We start from the raw sequence: 17,774 nt of genomic DNA on the forward strand, positions 1-17,774 counted from the left end.
GGGCGGGATATTGAAGGGAAATAGAAACTGCAAGATCTTAAGAATGAAATGAGCTTTATAGAGCAAAACCTATTCTTATAAAGCATTCCACTATAACGTTTAATAAATTTATAGAACATACTTAAAAAATTTAAAATTAACAAAATTAAAATCCAAATTGCAGTGAAATACAGAGGACATTGGGGCTATGGTGCAATCAATAATTTTGTATTCAAAAGTACACCGCTACAAATGATCGCCAAAAATCACTCAAAATGTTACCTAAGTCTGCAACTTAACAGTCTTTCAAGCTAAGGATCCTAGGGGGCTCCAATGACACACAGAGTGTATGTTTCTCTGACCTGTGACGCATGGGTCGATTAGAAACAACAAACTTGAATTGGTTCCTTACATTAAAGGACATGACAATACGATCTCTCAACTGAGCAAAATTCCAATCATCATTAACTACCACTGTATGCTCCTCTCCTGGGTGAACTTCAATATGAAGTTCTACCTCCTCCCTAGCATTGAGATCAGAGTCCAAAGCTTCCCATTCACCATGCGAGCATTTCCACCTTCTAATAGGGTACACCATAGTTAGATTTTGCTTGCCTATCTGATACCTGCATCTTACCATTGACATTACCGCTGAGCACTTTATTACATCGCCCTGATGTTCTGCCACCTTGGTGGTCCAATCGCCTTTTAGAAATGTATCTAGAGCTTCAAAGGCCCCATCTTTGCTTATCCACATTGTTGGGGTGCGATGGAACTTGCCTTCTTTGAAAATAGCAATAAGCACATGTAAAGGCATGAAAAGAGATACACTTATCCTGTGGGATCCATATGCAGCCTTTAGGCTTGACTGAATGTCATGAAAAATCCTGCGCTGAAAGCTCTCTATTGTGGTGGGGTCTGGAATGGGCCATTCCGGGCTATTTAGTGCAGGAGGAGAAATTGGCTCAAGTGCTCCAAACCTTCCCCTCTGTGGCACAACATATGTTGCAGCAATGAAAAATACTCCTCTATTTGCAAGTTCAGAACTTGTTTCCCCAGCATACATAAGCCTACCTAGATCAACATGACATGCTTCGAAGGTCCCTGTAAAACATTCTAGAGGCTGCCATTCCACACATGTTGAAGGGAAAACATCTGCATACAATAGAATACATTGGAGTTCTTGATATTCACATAGTCTTCATGCAAGCATTTCTCTAAAGCAAAGAAACATTAAACAAGTTCTGAAACTTACAGTTAGTTGGGAACCGTGGTGAGTTCTCATCTTCAAGATGTATTTCGCTTGAGGTGTAAACATGTTGCACCTTTGCAAGCCGCTTTCCATCCTTGTTGCAAACTTTGAATTCTAAGATCCTTCCTTTCCAGTGATGGCTTGTGGAAGCCATGTGCCTTCGAGGAACCTTGTGTGCACCCCTCAAACTGGGCTGCATTGTTATCCACATGAACCGCTTAAAAATAGTAGGAATCCAGTAACCTTTATCATCCTGTACTTTGGAAATAGCCATGGACTCGATAGTGGATGATGGCCTGCGTACACACTGAAGAGCCATAGATGGCCCAAATGAAAAGAAAGTGAATGTTAAGAATATGGCAAAAAAGCAAATACCTGCTCCGAGAGAGAGAGAGAGAGAGCTAGCTAAAGCTTCAAAGAAGTTTGCTGCAAATCCACACACACACACACAATACACACACACATACACACACACACACACACACACACACATGCACACACACACACACACACACACAGAAAGCTAAACCTTCAAAAGAAAGCAAATGAGAGATTGCATTAGGTGCCTGCATGCAGAGAGAGAGAGAGAGAGAGAGAGAGAGAGAGAGAGAGAGAGAGAGAGAGTCTGATAACAGAGCTTCCTCTAGAGAGAGAGAGAAGGGCTGATAACAGAGCTTCCTCTGAGTAACTGGTAGCAAAGAGCTTTCCTCAAAAGAAAGCTAATGAGAGATTGCATTAGGTGCCTACTTGCAGAGAGAGATAGAGAGAGAGAGAGAGAGAGAGATAGGTTCTGATAAACAGAGCTTCCTCTAGAGAGAGAGAGAGGCTGATAACAGAGATTTCTCTGAGTAGGTGGTAGCAAAGAGCTTTCCTCAAGTTGGAGATGAAGATGGGCTGCAAGTGAGGGTGTAGTGAGTGGTAGATGGGGAAAGTGGGTTAGTCTAAAAGGGAGGAGAGAGAAACACGCCCCTACTTTTGGAGGGAAGAGGAAAGTGAGGGGGGGTAACTTTTTGAAACTTTTCCTTTAAAAAAATATAAAAAGAAAAGATATTGAAGATTTTCTTTTGCTAGCAGATCTGAAAAAGGTAAGATTCTACCTTTGACCCACAAGATTTAGGTTCTTAATCAACCCAACATTTTTGTACACATGTATTTTTCCTATTGGCCTTCACACTAATCATCTCCTTAATCTCATGGCAGAGGGCCCCCATAGACCTCAACCTTCCCCTAATGCATTATCAAGGTAAGCTCTCTTATTCATGACACCTCATGTTTATTGCACCCTTGGCTACCGGGTTTAGGGTTTAAGCTTATGCATAGAGATATGGGGCATTATTGTAGGCCATCTAGAATGCTGTTTAAGTCAAGTTAGGAGTGGTTATCTGCGGCGAGTAGGTGGCTACGCCCTCCGACACTCCACGGCATGTCACACAAACCCCGCCTACAGCTCGCTCGACTACTTCTAGTCGTAGAAGACGAGATCGTTCTCGACGGGTTGTTACCGTGGTGGTGACTCCACAGACACTTCTTCCCTACCATTATTGAAAATAAAAATAAAAGCTACATCCGTTGATATAACCGTCGAAACCCCGTGTCCTAATAATCATCGAAATAAGTGTCATTGGTTAGCGTCAAAACCTGTGTCAATAAGCGTCGAGATCGTGTGGTCAAAAAATAACTATTATTTTTCGACGAGTATATCGACGCACAAATCGACGTGTATATCGATCCACATATCGATGGTTCTATATCGACACTTTTTTGACGTGCATATCGAAACTTTCATGGTTTTTTTACATGTTCAAATCTGTTGGAAAAAATGTCAAAAATTAACCCGTCTGTAATAGTGTACTCTATTATATATGATATGAATCATACAAAGTAAGGCTTCTAATATAGAAAGCCATTGATCTAATCTCCTTTACACATCATCATGCCATGTGGCAACTCCTTTTCCACATTCTTGTATGTGGTTCTTACCATTCACACAATATCTTATGTGACATTCTTATCTTTCCACAATATCTTGCACCTCTAGGGTATATTCACACACTCAACCAAATAACCCATTCATTTTATATTGCACATTTCAACAAATTCTCTCATGTTTACTCACCCAAAATGACTTTAGACATATCTAATGACTCCTAATGCTTTAAATATATCAAATGTTCTAAATACAATTAATGTGTCAAATACAACTAATATCCCATGACTAATGTCAAACTTCCTAATGCACCAAATAAATTTTCTTTAATGAGTGTGAGTATGGCCATAGGTGAACTATCTTCCAACACACCCCTATGGTCCAATCATGGCCCAATAAACAAATAAAAGCAAAGTGGCAAAGCCTTAAAAGGCCCATTTTGCATCAACAAAATTTTCCTCCATCTTGGGGGTACTCTGAGCTGAATCTTCAGAGACAATGTTAGCTTTATTGGCTTTGGCTTTGATGAAGCACCTAGTGTCCTAGTTTTCCCCACAATATTTACATTGTACTAATCAAATAGTGATAAAAGTCAATAAGGTGTAATAAAAGATTAGAATCATAAAGACTTAAAGTCTAGTACAAAGTAACATACCTGTAAATGTTTCCTAACAAAAGAGAAGAAAATTAAAAGTTATGGTGCGATTGAATTAGGGGTAGGAAAAGGAGGGGGGGTGTTGAGAGAGACGAGACAAGAGACACCACATATGCTCCAAAAGAATGAATCATATTAATCACAAGTCACATATATATAGGCAAGACCTAGAGTGAGTTAGGGCTAGCTATATATAGCTCCAACATGTTGAGAGAGACGAGACAAGAGACACCACATACGCTCCACAAGAATGAATCATATTAGTCACAAGTCACATATATATAGGCAAGACCTAGAGTGAGTTAGGGCTAGCTATATATAGCTCCAACAGGGGGGTGGGAAGAGAAAATATGGAAAGGGGGGAAACGAAGTGAGAAGGTAGAAAAATTTTGAATTACAATAAAATCACCTTGTTGTTAGGAGTAGAAGCTATATCTACCACTTTCGAACATATTTAATATAAACCTTTTAATATTAAATTTACCTTGTCAAAGTTGGTGGGGCAAAAGATTAAAAAAGATATGTGTTCTCATTGGCTAGACCATTCTTTGTTTTACTACTTTCTTATAGGGAATATCTAGGAGATACGTAGGCACATCCCCTTTTGTGCTCTTAATACTATTTTTTAAAATGTTTTTTTACCAAGAATAGAGAATCTACCGACGAGCAATCATGCAATTGCTTGCTAGGGACTATGCGCTCCCCACAAAACCCTTGCTCACCATGTCATCTCTTTCTACTGTAAACTTGCTTCATTCTCTTGAACATGATATATGTTAAGTCAATAGTTATATATAAACTATTGGATGGTTACAAAATATTAAATCAATAGTAATTACGAAATGTTGTATGTAAACTATTCAATGTTACGCATTTGCCTCGGCTACTACACTAGTGTCACATATATGGAGATACAATCGGGTTGGAATGATTACAATGAGTCTCTCTCTTTCTTGTTTTTGTGCTTGTCTCTATGTAGCTTGAGAATCACATCCAAAGATTTGCTAGCTATTATTTTTAAGTACTGACCATTCCAAGCAAGCCAGGATCCCTTGCTTCATGATAATAACTGAAGTACAATTTTGTTAATCAGCCTTTTGTTCATCTTCAGATAGGTAGGGTGGGTCAATAAATAAATAAAGAGCACAAGGTTAAGTAATGAATATATAATATAGTAGTGGGATGGGTTAATAAACAAATAAAACACAGGGTTAAGTAATGAATATAATCTATATTTGTAAATATACATGCTATATATATACATACATATATATATATATAGATATATATAGAGAGAGAGAGTGTGTGTGTGTAGAGTGAGAGAGTATATATACACACATTATACTTCATACTATATTGCCTTTGATTTAGTGAATATGGGTCCCAAACATTTTTTTAACATTAGTTAGTTTGGCAAGAGGGACAATAGAATTTTTTGGAACCTTAGTATTGGTGGCTTAGGTATATTTTTTTTTGTTTGGTTGTGATGTGTGGTAGTGGAGGGTCCAAAATATCTCGAAGAAAGGGAGACATATAGGCACATGTGACCGTGAGAGAGACAAGACGAGAGCTTGCAGTGCTCTTCTCTTTTGCTTTCTCTGTCCTAGACTCCCTCTCTCTCTTGTATGTAGAGGTTGGGCCTGCAATTTCCTCCTTCTCTCTCTTTGAGTCTGGTTGTTGATGAGGAATGTTGCTTGTCCTGAAACTCTGCTTGCATTCTCTCTCTCTCTCTCTCTCTCTCTCTCTCTCTCTCTCTCTCTCTCTGCTTCGTGTGTCTCGAATTGTGCTTCATTTGTCTTGAATGGCCGCTTGCTCTCTCTCACTTTGTCTCGTGGGAGTGAGCTCCTTGGTCGCTAAGACATGGCCAGTACCTTAGTGTATGTTAAGGTATTAATTTATTAATAAGTGGGCATTAATAAATTTCTAGGCGCAGCCTGAATATAGGACTCTGAGAAAGTACTAGTTGATACAATACCGTAGGCACCAAAAAGGAAAAAATATTCAAAGCTCGCGACGATAAGCTCACAAAAAATTATCCCCCATATAACTTTATGGGAACATACTAATAAAAGGAACAGTAAACATTACTCTCTCTCTCTCTCTCTCTCTCTCTCTCTATATATATATATATATATATATATATATATATATATAGATATAGATATATATATATATATAGATATAGATATATAGATATAGATATAGATATGAAAGAAGAGTTTCACAAAGCTATCAAGTGGCAAAAATTTGGAGGTTTGGGAAGGGGAGGAGAAAGTTTGTGGAGGTTCGAGTACAATTTGAATTTGGAGGTCTCAAAAGACGTGCGAAGCACGAGTTTGCTGACTAGTACTAATATAAGGAACAGTAGACATTATTTTCATTGCAAAATGAGCGTCATTATTTTCATTTCAAAATGAGCGTTCGAGCACTGCTCATGTTCGTGGATTCTCACACATGTTGGGGAGTTTGTGCTTTTTAAAATTCTAGGACACCCATATATCAATGTAAAGCAACGTTATAAATATATATTATACATTATAGAAAGAGCCAATTCAACCAAACCACACTCCTCTTGACTCATCCTTAATTCCATCAACTAAGCCTTATAGTCCTCCAAGATCTTCGTTGCGTTTTTTGATGATCGCGTTCTATATGTATGATCATCATCTTATTATTTATACACATAGCTCGCATAGTAGACTGATCGAATCATCAAGCAGCAGGGACTGCAATTTTGAGTGAATCTACGTATGCCTTCCCCTGGAAGCCCTTGGAAAAGAAATTGAAAGAATACTCCCCGTAGAGAGACGCTTTGATAGAACGCCGCATTGTCTTCCTCCACGAGAAGAGCAGCTGGCGCAACGGTCACATTCTCAGCCGGGCTGCTGCAAGAGAGGACTGTCATTCGGGTTTGCTTCGAATTCAGCACAGCACGATGCTCCACGCTCTTATACCTTCCATTAGTGAAGATCTACAGAGCCAGTAAGGTCGGTCACCACACAGGAATACAATGTGATCGTTTCTCAGATTCATGAGTTATCACCAATTAAATCGATATATTTCATGGAACAATTAGCATCAAATTGAACGTCGAGCTTAATCGATTGAAATTAGCCCACCTGCATCTGATCACCAAGGTTGACGAGGATAGCGTAGGGCACCGGCTGGACTGCAATCCAGCCTCCGTCCTTCTTCACTTGAAGGCCAACCACATCGTCTTGCAGCAACAGAGTGAGGCCGCCTGGATCAGAATGGCTTCCCGTGCCAAGTGCCAACTCGGGCTCGGGGCATGGTGGATAGCGATTCACGTGCAGCAGCTGCCTTGATCCTTGGAAGGCTTCTTCGAAGAAAAGGGGAGGCAAACCGAGGCCCTCTGAAATGACAGCCAGGAGTTCCTGCGCCAGCGCTCGCATCTCCTTGTTGTATTCGAGAACGGTTTCTCTGGTGGCAGCAAATAAAGGCCGTCAATAAAATAATCTATTCAGCTACTATTATAAATGTTTTAACAAAAGGAGCACCCACTTGTATCCGGCAGGCTTCTCCGGCCACTCTCGGTTGTCGACCTGACCGGGAGGAAGGCACCAATGGCGCAGCACATCTCTCCACTCCAAGACGCTGTCGTTGTAAGGATTGAAGCTGGTCCCGAAACGAAGAGCCTTGCCTTCTGGCAGGAACTTCATTTCGTGAGAAGAGAATTTCATCTTTTCCTCCACAGGCAGGGCGAAGAACTCGTCGGCCACTTGCCGCATTCGATCTAGCAAGGAGTGAGAGACAGGGTGGTTAATGAGTTGGAAGAATCCCCAGTCTCTGCAGGCTTGTGCAACTTGTGCGATGATGGAAGCACGCTGGCCGTGATCGTGCAGCCCCGAAAGATCGATCACGGGAACGGCACCGATACGAGCGGCGTCTGCAGGGTCAGAGGAGAGCTCATCAGCAGGGCGAACATAGCAAGCAGGGACTTTCTCGACACCTGCCTCTACCATAGCGTGCACCCCCCTCAACAACGTGGCGGCCGGGAGCTCATGATGATCCATCGTCCCCGGGATCCCTCTTATAAGCAGCTGCAGGAAAGACAGACTTGGCGTTCCACAGGGAGTAACTATCTCATCTAGAATGAGCTCTCTTCGGGCGCACTCATATATATATGTGCGTGTGTATAGCTGGGTGAGCGCCAGCAGACGATGAAGAGAGTATTCTAAAGCGCCGATGAGGAAAGCTAATTAGCGGAAGAAAGACTGATCAGTCTCTGAAGCTGATTGATTCTTCACAACTTCCAAGGCCCTAGGGGCTAGGGCCTGCGCCGGTGGACCTCTGACAAACCATGTCGCAGGCAGACGTGCATGCGGAGAACTCTACGGGTCTACGGTTCTCTGTCTGTCTGTCACCAAAAACGTGGCGCCGGTCAATGATTCTCTTGGACCTTGGGTAAGCGAAGAGAGTATTCTAAAGCACCGATTAGGAACGCTAATGGCCGGAAGAAAGACTGATCAGTCTCTGATGCTGATTGATTCTCCACCGCAGAGACTCCAACTTCCAAGGCCCTAGGGGCTATAGGCCTAGCCTGCGCTCGTTTTCACCTGCAAGACGCATGTGGGGGGGACGGTGGACCTCTCACAAACCATGTCGTTTATCGTAGGCCGGGAGACGTGCATGCGGAGAACTCTCCGGTTCTCTGTCTGTCTGTCGCGCCACTTAATGATTCTCTTGGACCTTGACTTGTTCCATGCAAGCTGCACATGCACTTTTCCTTTTTGAACAGTCATTATTTCCTAGGTTCCTCGTACTGTGTACACTGTAAAACACACTACAGACAAATTTACAAACTACAATACAATGTAGCTGAATCTCGAAATTTTTGACTACCGTTTTGATGTTTGAACTGGCTTGAGCCTTGAGGTACCGGTATCCTACTGGGATTCAAAGAGGCAAGGCATTTTAAACCAAGGCTTTAAAGATGAATCGACTTATAATCCAACCCTTTAAAGATGAATTGACCGATAATCTAACCCTATAAAGAAAAAGAGACGTGAGTGAGTGAGAAAAGCTACGTGTAAGGAATACCTCACATGTTGAAATGCAAGAATGTGAGTGAGAAAAACATGTTGCTCACATTCTTGCATTATAGATATGAAGTAGAGTTATGTTGATCATAAACGCATGCATAATGCATACTTAAGTCATGTTTCATAGAAGGGAAACTTTTACATATGTTTTCCAAAAATTCCTTCAGCTTTCCAAAATAAAATAGGTAATCTTCGACTTCTGAAAATCCGAAATTAGAATCTCCTTTCCAAAATAGACCCATAAACTTTCCACCAAAATAGATTGTCTTCAACTTTGAATGCAAAATCTGATCTTCTTTCCAATTAATCTTCTTCTCAAAAAGGCCCATCTACAAAATGTGAGAATAATCTTGCCCTTCTACTTTCCAAAACAGCCTGTCTGCAGCCTCTCTGCACCATCTATTTTACAGAATGTGAAAATAAATTATATGAAGTTTAAAAACAAACAATTTGAAGCCTATAATTTTAAGCAAACTGGATTCATCCCCGTTGAATCCCATCAACCCTACACATAAACTAAAAAAAGACTCGTTTTTGCACTGCTTCTCTATAAGTCAATTGTAGGATTAAAATCATAACTCTCAAGAGAGGGGCTTTCAATTGACACATGCATGAGGAAGAGTTTCGAAGCCGATCCTTGATAATGTTCTGAACACTAAATCCTCATTCACACGCTGTTGTGCTGGCGCATTGGAACATGGATATGTGTGCCAATTTAAGTAGCATTGGATACTCAGCAGATGTGGTGGGGTTTCTGTTAATAGATAGCCACGTGTCTCGCAAGGTGTTACGAGCTTCCCATTCATAGGGTGCTTAAGCTTTGAAATGTTCATACTCCTTCTTCACTTGCAACTTGTCATCAATAAATAGGATCGATTTCCTTCTCACTTTCTAACAACTTTGCTTCACCATAGTAAGAGGACAAAGTTTTAATTTCTTTAAATCCATAGTTCTTGAATGGCTTTCCTCTTAGAAAGCTAGAAGGTGCTAATGCCTTGAAGCCTTGAACAAAATCCTTATCTGGGAATGTTCTACCAAGATACCTATCACCAAATTTGAAAATTCCTTTTCGATATTGAATGCCCTCCTCCAAATCTGTGCCATCCAGATTTCTTTGAATGCTTATGGATCTATACATATTGCCTCGACGAGATGCTCGAAGTGAGACAAGATGACCCATACGAGGTCCATAGTCTCTAGGATAATATGATACCCCATTATGCTATATACAGGATGAACTACCGTAAAAATATGTGTATCTCAATTTCTACGAGGCCACCTACTACTACTGATATATCAACAAAGCTTCTCTGGAAAGTTTTACTCATTGTAGACAACCTCTCCAAGATATCAGCCATGAAATGAATGTTGTAAATAAACTATAGGTTGACACCTCTTTGGAAAAAATCTAGATTCTCAAATTTCAAGAGCATAAGAAGTGGCTAAAAGGATTCACACACTTTATGTATAGCAGAGGATCTACTTAACCATCTCGCTTAATGGATATGACTCATACTAGAAGCTCAACACAACTAAACTCTACCTCTAACTTCTTCAATAAGGCACTACAAGAGAAAATTCTAGCAATCTCATTGAGTACTTTGTGAATTCCTTGTGCACATTAAGACCTCTTCACCACATCTGACACACAGGGACTTGTCCTATTAGTACTGCAACAATTGATGTTATGTATGGATTGATTCGCTTCATATGACTAGAAAGCCCATTGACATGCCCAATCATAGTTGAAGCACTGTTAGTGCCCAAACAAACCATGCTTCTTACATCCAAGTTTAATTGAGTGAAGAAAAATCTGCAATATTCATACACATGAAGTGTTTTACCCCCTTGTATTTCTACCAAACTGAGAAATACGATTATTGGTTGAAAATCCTCAATTGAAGAGGCATAGAAAATCAAATGTTGTGTGAGTCCAATGCCGATAGACTCATCCATCATTAAACTAAAATACGTAGAGGACTTTATCCTTTCTACAATTTATTGCAACAATGCATCGCTTATGCAATATATAAAGTTAGTACATGCCTTTTCATTGATATAGATGATGTGTAATGCATGGACATTTAGATCAGTTTCAACAGTTTAGGATGCTTACTGCTAAAAGAAAGATTCTCCTGTGTAATAAAATATGCAACGAGAAAGAGATTAAGAGTGGCATGATTAGTAACTTCCTTTGACGTGTTCATGCTATCTATTATCAACACCCTTCTGTCATTACGCATGTACTTGGCATCTTCATGTGCCCTAGTCTTAGCATGCTCAGTAAGGGCATGATGCTGTATATCAATTAAACCAGCTTTTCCAGGTTCACTTTTGGAACGAATATCATTCTTGCAATATTTATAAAAAATCCTTGCAACATTAGTATCAAAAAAGCCCATTCAAATGTGATCATCCAAGCCTCATTCCATGCTTGTATGCATTGCTCTTTCTCTAAATCCTCCTTTAGGGTGAATCTAAGTCTACCTCAATTGATACTCTTCCTTCCCCATGTCGATGAGACTCTTCACCCATGGACATCCGCTTCTTCTTGGAGTGCTTAGGGGGTGGCCTTTGTTGAGTAAATCTAAGCAAGTTGAACAATATTCATTGTTTAGGCAATATAATTATGTACCACAAAGAGAAAATGAATAAGCGAATATTTATATAGTTGTAATACCTTGTGCCAATCATGTGTCTTGAGGCTATAAAATTGTTCCTCTCCTTTCTTTTTGGTCTTTGTGAAGGCACCCTTCAATGAATGCATTACTCCCGTTGATGTACAAAAAGAGGCAATCACACTTTTCACCTTATTGTGCTCCATCTTGGTTAATACCCATGGTGCCTTTGGTAGGACTATGTTGCCACTCTCACTTTCAATTGGCCATACACTTTGAAGGCAAAGAATAATAAGGAAGTGTCTCAAAACCTTTCGAGGAACTTTATCTCCTTGCAAATCATCCCTATAGCGGCTCCCCACATTGTAGACATTGTGTTGCATCTTTATTAACTCCTCTAAAAAGCATGAAATCATTGGGACATGCGTGTATTTTGTGTAATCCATACCTACTAGCATAGAGAGCATTTTACAACACCCATCTTGTGAGTTTGGTAATAGATTTTGAGGGGAAAGAATATTCTTGAGAAGCCCACAACATAACATAAGACATCATATGTCAAAATATTAACAAGGCCCGAGTATATAGAACATGACCCATTTTCTATTTGAGAGAATAGAATGAGGCAGTCTTACCAAAGAAGACTGGTGACAATTGCATCACTCCATCCCCATAAGTTGTTTGCAAGTTTAATAGCTCCAAGTTTGCTCGCAGTGTGGAGTACGAGCATCCCTTATACTACAAAGGGGTGCTTGCAAGGTTTCCTCCTCTTGTGACATTGGAGCTTGCTCACTATCATCTATGACCTCCCGTCCAAAGAAGTCATTCACCATGTAGTCCATCATGAGATTCTCTTCCTCCTCATGTGGCAATGGTGAAGGTACCTCATTCATTGGTTAGGAAAGATGAGTCTCAGCCATGCTTTCCATATGAAGCCTTGCCACCTTCCATACTCTACCCGATGTCACTGAATGGTGTGGCATGTTACCTAGCACTCTCATATGGTTCTCCTCCATTTCATCATCTGCACTTAGTCGTGCCAATGCCTCATGAAGACCATATGTCCGGACATGCTCAATTGTTATATGATATTGTCATATATATTGGTCCTTGCATCGCTAACACACATAACGAATTTTTTCTCTCAACCATGCCTCGGAACCAACTTCCGACCCTTGATGATCACTGTCAAACATCTTCAACTTGCCCAAAACTGATTAAGGGTTCAAACAAATGTGTTAATGAGAACTAACTTTTTTATTTACTGTGTTTCTTTTTTGTAGATTTATTCAAGTGAACAAGGGTTTAGGCTAATCCTCTCATACGGCATCTTATTAAAGAGATAAGCCCTCTTTTTTAATTTTTTGTTATGTTTCTTTTCTTTGTGTTTTTGCACCCTTGGGTGCCGGGGATTAGGGTTAGGTCAATAGGCTATACAATAAGCGTATGCAATAGGCTTATACATAAGCCTATTACAATAAGCCTTATGTAATAGGCTATGCATAAGCCTATTACATAAGGGCTATGCATAGCCTATGCAATAAGCCTTATGCAATAGGCCTTATACATAGCCTATTACAATAAGCCTTATGCATAGCCTTATGCAGTAGGCTATGCATATGCCTATTGCATAAGCCTTATGCAATAGTCTTATGCATAGCCTATTGCATAAACCCTTATGTAATAGGCTTGTGCATAAGTCTTGTGCATAAGCCTTGTGCATAAGCTTATGTGATAGCCATTATGCAATAGTCTTATGCATAAGGCTTATGGAATAGGTTTATACATAGGGCTTATAGGGCTTATGCAATAGGTTTATGCATAGGCTTATGCATAAGCCTTATATAATAGCCTTATGCATAAGGCCTATTGCATAATATGTTAAAATGAACTAATATTTTGATTTATTATGATAATTGTTTTTAGGTCTATTCAAGTGAACAACTACCAAGGGATTAGGCCACGCGGCGGCTCATACGAATTCTCAAAGAAGAGGTAAGCCCTCTTTTTTCATTCTTTGTTTATGCTTCTTCTCTTCAAGTTTTTGCACCCTTGAGTGCTTGGGATTAGGGTCAGGTCAATAGGCTATGCATAGGGCATGCATAAGCTATGCATTGCCTATGCGTAAGGGCTATGCATAGGTTATGTATAGCCTATGCGTAAAGCCTATGCATAGGGTATGCATAGGCTTATGTATAGAGATATGGAGCATTGTTATAGGCCATCTAGAATGTTGTTTATGTCAAGTTAGGAGTGGTTATCCGCGAGAAGGTGGTTATAGTGGAGGGGAAGGCCTCCATCTTCTCACTATCCTTCTCTTGTAAAAGAGGAGTTGACTTTGGCTTTAATAGTGGGAAGCGTGAGGAAAGTCCTCAGAAGCTATCATCCGAAAAGAGCATTGTCCACCCTACTTATCTAAGCATACTTATCTAAGCAGTATTGTAGGAGGTCTTAACAATGTTCTTATATCACATGCATCTATGCCCATCCCAATCACTAAAAAGAGAAATGCCTCCCACTACAACACAATGCTGCCATACACGCGTTTCATACACGCGATAAATTACGAGCGCGTGTATGATCGCGCATGTATTTGAATAGAATCGGGCGCGTGTATTTTGGCATTTAAATTCGCGTGTATATTTGCATTCATCAGCGCGTGTATAAGCGCGTTTATATACACGCAATAATACACCGATCAATACACGCTGCTATACACGCATCAATACACGCTGCCATACACGCATCAATACACGCTGCCATATACGCTTGGTAAAGAAAAACTGAAAAAAAACTGAATTCCTTTACAAAATTAAGAACTATTGTCTTTAAACCATCTCATAGTACATTACAGTATATATCATTACACAATCCCACTACATGCATTTACAATAATGAAATATATTCAAAAATAAATCATGCATATGAGATGATAATTAAAAGACAACATACAATAGAAATGTCATCAATTTAGAACGATACAGTGACGGATTGGTTAGGGTTCGATCTCATCTTCAATAAGATCCATCCTTGCCAAACGATCAACATCAATATCCATTTGATCAATTTGTAAGGCTACGATTAAATTTATTTCACTATCGATATTCTGTACTCCATTGATAATGGTATCGATGTCCTGATCATCCTCATCAACATCACCATCATCCTTAATGGTAGGGTCATTCTCATGATCATGAGAAATGGCATGCTCATCCTCATTATCATGATCATCTCTTATTTCTTGATCATCGATCACAACATCTTCATTGGCATGTTCGACATCATCTTCATTGCGGCTTGTTACATTCTCCATATGCTCCATATCAGTGAATGTATTATACATCACTTTGGAACGTGGTGCAATAGGGATGACGTACCACCATTTAATGTTATGCACTATTGGTAGATAGATAACCTACTCAAATATACATACTACAGTAATTAATTAGCATATCAAAAGTCAAGGGGTACGCAGCTTAGATATATATGTACATGAAACACATTAGTAAAAAAATGCATACCTGCTCACATTGTTGTGGCAATACGAGCCTATCTTTCTTTGTTTGCCAAAACTTTGTAGAGTCAATAGTTACATAGCCGCTTGCATGGCGTTTTATCGTTGCATCAGGCCCTTTTTCCACCCCCACGTTCATTTGCCATTTGACATCCAAAACATACACAAAGAAGCGACGAAAGTCAAGCCTAAATATGTCTTGGATTGTGCCACAATAATCATCCATTTTTCCATTAGCTCCCTCAAAGCTACTAATGACACCGCAATCTTGTGTATTCCTCTTTTCATCGATTCTTTGTGTTCGAAAATGCTTGCCTTCACACCATATAGCATTGAACATAGTGCACTGGACCAAAATAGAAGCAATATTTGTGTAAGAATGTGAATAAATATTAAAAGCAAATCACTTACAACTAATGCAAAACATTAGTTCTATGTACCTTTAACATGCATCCTCGTGCATACTCCCATTCTTCCGCCGTGATATGCAGCCCCTCGTCGCTCTCTGCTCTCTCCATTTCCTCATGCAACCAATCAACATGGATATCATTCGGAAGTGTTGCTAGATGCTTAGGGTACGCCTTATGAGAGCCATGTTGCCTCCGAAAGAGAGCTCTTTCTGGTTGCCTTTTTGTCTTTGCATCCTCATATCTTGTAACCCATCTGCTCATCACATCACTATTAAGGATGCAAGAGAAATTGAGATCATCAATCAATGTTCTGTCAATTACTTTACTCTGTCCTTTTCCTTGAGGCACAATAGAGGTCATCGTCAAGTCCTCTTCATTGCTCCATAGTCGTGGCAAAGAGCAGAAATTCTGAAATATATACAAGAGACTCTTGTATCAACCAACCCTCGGCCATGCTTCCTTCAGGCCTTGCACTTTGCCTCACAAAGTCTTTTAAGGTCTTCATGAAGCACTCTAGGAAGAACATCCAACTTGCATGCAGAGTACCACATAAAGCGATTTCGTCCAGTAAATGCACAATGAGATGTAGTTGACTTGTGAGAATGGTTCGCGGAAAAGTCTCCTCTACCAAACAAACCACCTCCACTGCCATAACACGTGCATCATCCAACGTGGCTGGATTAATTGCTTTGGAACTAACATATCTGAAAAATAAATAAATAGTACATTATACCTCATGCACGTTCATTTTGCAAGGTATAATGAAGGGTGATCTGACATGGGTTTTACATACCTCACAAGCTCGCCCATCTTATAAATACATTTTTTCAAACCCTTATTTGCACAATGGTCGATGCTAGTAGGTAGTATGAACTGCGCACATAAGAGCACATGTATGTATGGTTTATGGCATTACAAAATTTAATTTCAATGTACAAGACTTGGAAAACACTTACTTGAAGCATCTTGTGCCAATCGTGGGACTTCAACCCATATAGTTGCTCAACGCCTCTTTTCTTAGTGGTTGTCAAGGCTCCCTTCAATGATCTCATGCATCCAGTGGGAGTACGCAAAGTGGTGATGGCCTGCTTTACCTGCTTCTCCTCTTTCTTTGATATAATCCATGGTGCAGGCGGAAGACGAACGTGCACACCCACCTCTCATGGCCAAGCTTGACGCATACGTCCTGCGACCCGCAAGTCCTCACGTACGCTAACATTGTCTCGTTTACCAATAATATGTTCCCAAATACCAGATCCCACATTCTTGAAGATGTGCATGGGATCAAGAAGATGGTTGATCTTAAGATGGGTCCAATATGGTAGCCGAAAAAAAATAGAGTACCTACACAAGGGATTGCTCTATGTGATCTTTAATCCAATTAGAGACTACACAAAACAAGATTGAAAAAACATTACTATACCTGTTCATGCCATCTGGAGGAAGAATATTTGTAGACTCCCAAATACGCTTCCAATCTTTTGCACGAAGTGTTTGTGGAGGAATGTTACTCTTACTAGCAACATATTTAGGATGATCTGAGGGGAGAAATCGATGATGATTATCAAATATGGTCTTACACAAACCGTCAGCATACTCATGTACTAACGAAGGGCCACAAACAGGACATGCATGTTTACCCGATGTTTTCAAACCTGTTAAAATATAAATAAAAGTTAGAATAATAAAGTCAATATTTATAATTAATATATATAGCCATGAGTCATTTGAATACCATCAATTTACATCGGCTCACCTCTAAACCTGTTTGATTCCATTCTCCATACATGGAGATGTGATTCAAGGTAATTCGACGTGATCGTACAATGCATCCTTGACATCGATTACACATACATTTGATCCGTTGTCCCAACCACACATCGCGATTACGAGATGACGCATTGTCTCATCTTCCCCAGAACTGCTTGAGGAGGTTGATGACATCCTATGCACAAACCAGAAAACACAAAATCATAATATGTTCTTAATGAAAGTATAAAAATCGCGTGTATTAACACGGCTATTTCCTAAAAATTGCGTGTATTAACGCGGCTATTCTCTAAAAATCGCGTGTATTAACGCGGGTAATTCTTGCAAAACGCGTGTATAAACGCAGCTAAATTATCATACACGCGAACATATACGCGTTTATAAACGCGACGATCTGTTTAAACTAAAAATAGCCCGCCTTCCCCAAATAAAGATTTTGAACTAACAATACTGTTGTTTTTTATTTTCGCCTCTTCCAACAATAACGAAACCTAAGTGCAAGGAGGGAGAAGAGAAGGAGCACACACGGGAGGAAGCCGACCAAGAAAGAAGACTCACTTTTTCAGAGGTGAGTCAGTTTGTCCTT

At 40.0% G+C, this 17,774-nt stretch overlaps 1 protein-coding gene across 1 annotated transcript; it reads right to left on the minus strand.

The window, feature by feature from the left end:
* Positions 1–6,328: 6,328 nt before the first annotated feature.
* LOC147620203 (fe(II)/2-oxoglutarate-dependent dioxygenase 4-like) lies at positions 6,329–7,945 on the minus strand. Its single transcript, XM_086772400.1, has 3 exons — positions 7,336–7,945; positions 6,933–7,254; positions 6,329–6,784 (listed from the first exon to the last, which is right to left on the minus strand). The coding sequence occupies exons 1-3, from the start codon at positions 7,845–7,847 to the stop codon at positions 6,485–6,487; spliced, it is 1,134 nt and encodes a 377-aa protein (XP_086628526.1). The 5' UTR covers positions 7,848–7,945; the 3' UTR covers positions 6,329–6,484.
* Positions 7,946–17,774: the final 9,829 nt, after the last annotated feature.

Source organism: Cibotium barometz, chromosome 32 (genome assembly GCF_041138505.1).
Source record: "Cibotium barometz isolate CiBa-2024 chromosome 32, ASM4113850v1, whole genome shotgun sequence".
NCBI lineage: Eukaryota > Viridiplantae > Streptophyta > Polypodiopsida > Cyatheales > Cibotiaceae > Cibotium > Cibotium barometz.